The 5,275-nt window shown below is 33.6% G+C and overlaps 1 protein-coding gene across 1 annotated transcript; it reads left to right on the forward strand.

Moving 5' to 3' along the window:
• The first annotated feature begins 848 nt into the window (after window positions 1-848).
• Window positions 849-2,973, forward strand: LOC125821948 (3-ketoacyl-CoA synthase 6). The gene is made up of 2 exons (XM_049501301.1): window positions 849-2,188; window positions 2,716-2,973. Exons 1-2 carry the CDS (start codon window positions 922-924, stop codon window positions 2,937-2,939), a joined length of 1,491 nt encoding a protein of 496 aa, XP_049357258.1. The 5' UTR covers window positions 849-921; the 3' UTR covers window positions 2,940-2,973.
• Window positions 2,974-5,275: the final 2,302 nt, after the last annotated feature.

The raw sequence follows: 5,275 nt of genomic DNA on the forward strand, positions 1-5,275 counted from the left end.
TAAAAAATCAGACATTTAAACTAGGTGTTTATCGATTTTTTTAAAGATTCTTGCACACCCTTTAAATGAGACACTCAATAATCTTTAATCACAAGAGTACTTGTCTAAATTAAACTATACGTACCTGTTATCTCCTTATACTTAATTGACACTACACTAATTCGAACTACAATGATAGAATTAGGGGAGAAATTACTAGATTTTATTTTTTCTATAACGACAAATATTTCAAAATAAATAGATTCTTGAAACCAGGAGGACTAATAAGGAACTCATTTTTATTTCACACTACAAAAAAAACATAATGTGTAAATTAAAGTTCTTGATGTATGTCACGAACTTTAATTTTATCAAACAACTTTGATTAATTTTCATTATTTAAGATGATATATCAATCAGAATACTCTAGTAGCAATTGAAACTTGAAACACAAACCTTTCTTTAATCAATTACACACGATAGAGTAAACGTTTGGTCCTTAAAGCATAGTTTTACCAACTTTAACAAAAAATTACGAAAATGACGAATATTATTTCTTTAGAAAAAAAAATGGACCACCAAAGAATGTGGTATAGTGGATGAGGTTGCTCTTTTCTTAATTAGAGATCTCAGGTTTCGAGCCTTAGGTATGAAAAAAATCTTTGGTAGAAAGCACTTTCCTCTTAACACGCTGCGAAACCAAAAAAATAAAAATGACAAGACAAATGAAAAAACTCCAGCTAAGAGGAGGTTGTGTGACATGATATTTGTTCATTAATTCCTCTCATCTGCCCCTCCATTCATTTAATTTCTTTGCCCCTCACATTTTACTCTTTAAATTCCCACCAATCTTCCCTTTCTATTGTCTTAGCTACAATCAAACAATTTCCCTCCTTACTTTCTAAAAAAAAAAATTCTCTCAATTTTTTTTTGTTTGTGAAAATGCCAGAACCAGTCCCAAATTTCTCTAACTCTGTTAAGCTGAAATATGTGAAACTTGGTTACCAATACCTTGTTAATAATTTTCTTACTTTCTTGATTGTTCCCATAATGGCTGCTCTCATTATTCAGGTACTAAAATTAGGCCCTGAAGAAATTCTAAGTATTTGGAATTCACTTCACTTTGATCTCCTCCAAATCCTCTGTTCTTCATTCCTCATCATTTTCATAGCCACAGTTTACTTCATGTCAAAACCAAGATCCATTTACTTAGTAGATTACTCATGTTACAAAGCCCCTGTTACATGCAGAGTACCCTTTTCAACTTTCATGGAACATTCGCGTTTAATCTTGAAAGACAATCCAAAAAGTGTTGAATTTCAAATGCGTATTCTTGAAAGGTCAGGTCTTGGTGAAGAAACATGTTTGCCACCAGCAATTCATTATATCCCTCCAACACCAACAATGGAAACTGCTAGAAATGAAGCTGAAGTTGTTATATTCTCTGCTATTGATGACTTGATGCAGAAAACAGGACTTAAGCCTAAAGATATCGATATTCTTATCGTTAACTGTAGCTTGTTTTCTCCAACTCCATCTTTATCTGCTATGGTTGTTAATAAGTACAAGTTGAGAAGTAACATAAAAAGTTACAATCTTTCTGGTATGGGATGTAGTGCTGGTTTAATTTCAATTGATTTGGCTAGAGATCTTCTTCAAGTTGTACCAAATTCATGTGCTTTAGTTGTAAGTACTGAAATTATCACTCCTAATTATTATCAAGGCTCAGAAAGAGCAATGTTACTTCCAAATTGTTTGTTCAGAATGGGTGGTGCTGCTATACTTTTGTCTAACAAGAGAAAAGATAGTAGAAGAGCTAAGTACAGATTAATGCATGTGGTGAGAACACATAAAGGTGCTGATGATAAGGCATTTAAATGTGTTTTTCAACAAGAAGATCCACAAGGAAAAGTTGGTATTAATCTATCAAAAGATCTTATGGTTATAGCAGGGGAAGCTTTGAAATCGAATATTACTACTATTGGTCCGTTGGTTCTTCCAGCATCAGAGCAGCTTCTTTTCTTGTTCACTCTTATTGGAAGGAAGATTTTTAATCCCAAATGGAAAGCTTATATTCCTGATTTCAAACAAGCGTTCGAACATTTTTGCATCCATGCTGGTGGAAGAGCTGTTATTGATGAGCTTCAGAAGAATCTTCAGTTATCTGCTGAACATGTTGAGGCTTCAAGAATGACTCTGCACAAATTTGGTAACCACACTCTTCACTTTATTATATTATGTTTCAACACGTCCCCTCACAAGTATATATGTCGTAATATTTTGAGTTTATTGCTTTTGGATACTTAAAATGACAACTTAAAATATCTAGGATAAAGCCAGAGGCGAATCTAGGATTTTTCGAATATGGGTGCACCAAGAAAAATGTATTAAGTGGGAATTGATCCTCAGTCCTCAAAGTCAAAAGCTCAACATTTAACCATGTGGACCAACTATACTTTTTATAGTACGGGTGCAAGAATATAATATTATACAAATGTTAGAAAATATATACATAAAATAGCTAATTTTACGAGGAGATCACGGGTTCAGGTGCCCTATTTTTTGCACCTAAATTCGCCACTGGATAAAGCTACTGGGATCTGTCAAATCTATAAGCAGAACTGTAACTCTACTCCTTGTTTGTCTATGACTGATTCTTTTTCAAGGGCGAATGATCACAACGGTTAGATTTTGAGCGATATGTTTAATTTATTTAATTATATTATGTCTGAACAGGTAACACGTCATCGTCTTCACTATGGTATGAGATGAGTTACATCGAGGCGAAAGGAAGGATGAAAAAAGGTGACAGAATTTGGCAAATAGCATTTGGAAGTGGATTCAAGTGTAACAGTGCAGTTTGGAAGTGTAACCGCACAATCAAGACACCAACTGATGGACCATGGGATGATTGCATTGATAGGTACCCAGTGTTCATCCCAGAGATTGTGAAGCTGTAACTATTTTACATCTTACAAAGTTATTTATTCAAAAATAATAATAAAAGAGGATATTAGGGGTGTTGTTAATTAAACTTCATTAGAAATTAAATGTGTGAGCTCTCAGACACATGGATAATTCAATGTGCTCATCGGGTGGATCATCAGTTTTCTTCTTTGTGGACAGCTGGAAAATGGTAGTTGGTCAAATGTCTGCAACATATATACCATTTGCATTTAGTTATTAGGGTGTTTATTACTGTATGTCCAGTGGAAAAACTGTATAATTATTTATTTTTCTCAACTACTACGAATTTATATCATGTACGCTACCCCCTCCTTTTTAGATCAACAGTTATAATTTGATGAATCGTATACACGAAAATAGAATGATAACTGTTTAATGAATTCATTGAAAGTTGTGCCCTTCTGCATTCTTGAAATTAGTCTTTTATAGTACCATTCATCTAATTTCAAACTTTGATTCGATAGAACGTAAAAATAATGAATTCAGTTGAATATGTCGTTATGTCGCAATGGTAAGGGCGAATGGATTAGCTGGCTAATAGACCATTGTATTCTACTTGCGCTCCATGCAAGTAGCATAGTGTAGTAGTAATAAATACGAGCTATATTTAATTAGGTAGTTTTGTTCTTTATATATTAAATATATGAGCTACGTGGCGGGCAGAACCACTTAACTCTACTTGATTATTGTCATTAATTAATTAACAAATGCTCTCACACGTTGTGAATGGCGCCGGCTAATTAACAAGTAGCTAGGCCAGGTGGCGGTGGAAATGTCATGTGTTTTAATTGATGAAATTTAGTTACGAACGGACAAGTAGAAGATGCTAAATTATTTGCTAAAATTAAGTTTCCATAAAATATAGGGATAAGGGTCTGAAAAATATCTCAACTTTGGTTAAATTTGCTGTTGCGACATTAAACTTTCATGAGGACCTATTACCTCCATAGACTATTTAATACCGTATTTTAAACATATATATTTGCCCACGTGAACATAAAAAATAATGCAAAATTATAAATAGTAATGTGTCCACATGGACACATATATACCTTTAAAATACACTATTAAATAGTTCACAGGGTAAAAAATACGGTATTAAATAGTCCAGGGAGGTAATAGGTCCTCATGAAAGTTTAGTATCGCAACAGCAAATTCGACCAAAGTTGGGATATTTTTCAGACCCTTATCCCTAAAATATATGATTATATTCCTAGAATGTTTTTATGACGTATTATTTGGATCTACTTTTTTTTTTTTGGTTAACTGGATAATATTATTAGCAAAAAAGCTTAAATATCATTACAAAATAAGGAAATAGTATTATTCCCTGTATATATTGTAGCATTGGTTGCTATCAAATTACTATTATGAGTCGAAATTTCCCTTGGATAAGTAGTTCCTAGTATATCTGTCCAAACTGACTCATTTGCGAACATCGGAGGAACTTGCAAAATCCTTGTGCGCTCAAATAATCGCCTATTGGCCCCTTTCTTGGCTAAGAGGTCGGCTACCTTGTTCTGCTCTCTATAGGTATGCGAGATCTTTTCAGATCTCTCAATAGTTGCATCAATGACATGCATTCACAAATTAGAGAGCTATAAGATTCGTGGTCATTGTTAATAAAATTTATTACCTCGATTGAGTCTGTGGAGATTTTAGGCATCAAGTTGTTATCCTTTGCAATCTTAAGTCCCTGCATAAGAGCTAATAATTATGTCAGAGTATTAGTAGTATTTGGAATACCCTTCATGAAGCCTAGTATCCAATCACCTCTATTATTACGTATAACTCCAATACCCCCTACACCGGGATTACCTAAGGAGGAACCATCAATATTGAGTTTATAATGGCCAAGTAATGGAGGTTCCCACTTTAGGTTAATAGTATGCTTAATAGCAACATCTTTCTTAGCAATTAAAAGAGCATATTCAGTAGCTTTTGCGATGGTATCATGAGTATTTATGGGAGCCTTCTTCTTATTAAAGAGATTGTCATTTCTAGTTAACAAAATATGTCATAAGCAAAATGGAATTAGTTCTTTCCATGATAAGAAGTTGTTAAATGGATTGTTCTTAATTAGATTCCAGGTGTTGCACCATTCATCAGAAGAAAAGATGATATTGTTGAGTAGAGTGGGATTAGAGCTATTCTGGATGATTGTGTTCCAAAACAACTTTACATTACAACAATCAGAAATTATATGATTGATGGTTTCATTTACAGTCTCGCAAAATGTGGAAACGGGAGACATATTCATGCCAATAAGGTTAAGATATTGGTTAGTAGGTAATTTGTTGTGGTGGAGGAGCCAAATGAAGAACTTAAT

Source organism: Solanum verrucosum, unplaced genomic scaffold (genome assembly GCF_900185275.1).
Source record: "Solanum verrucosum unplaced genomic scaffold, falcon-dt-bn FXZP01000103.1, whole genome shotgun sequence".
Taxonomy (NCBI): Eukaryota; Viridiplantae; Streptophyta; class Magnoliopsida; order Solanales; family Solanaceae; genus Solanum; species Solanum verrucosum.

Bases quoted from the DNA above. Each gene is read 5' to 3' on its own strand.
- LOC125821948 (XM_049501301.1), top strand. From the start codon at position 922: ATGCCAGAACCAGTCCCAAATTTCTCTAACTCTGTTAAGCTGAAATAT. The intron at 2,189-2,715 runs GTAACCACACTC...ATGTCTGAACAG, and splicing joins AATGACTCTGCACAAATTTG to GTAACACGTCATCGTCTTCA.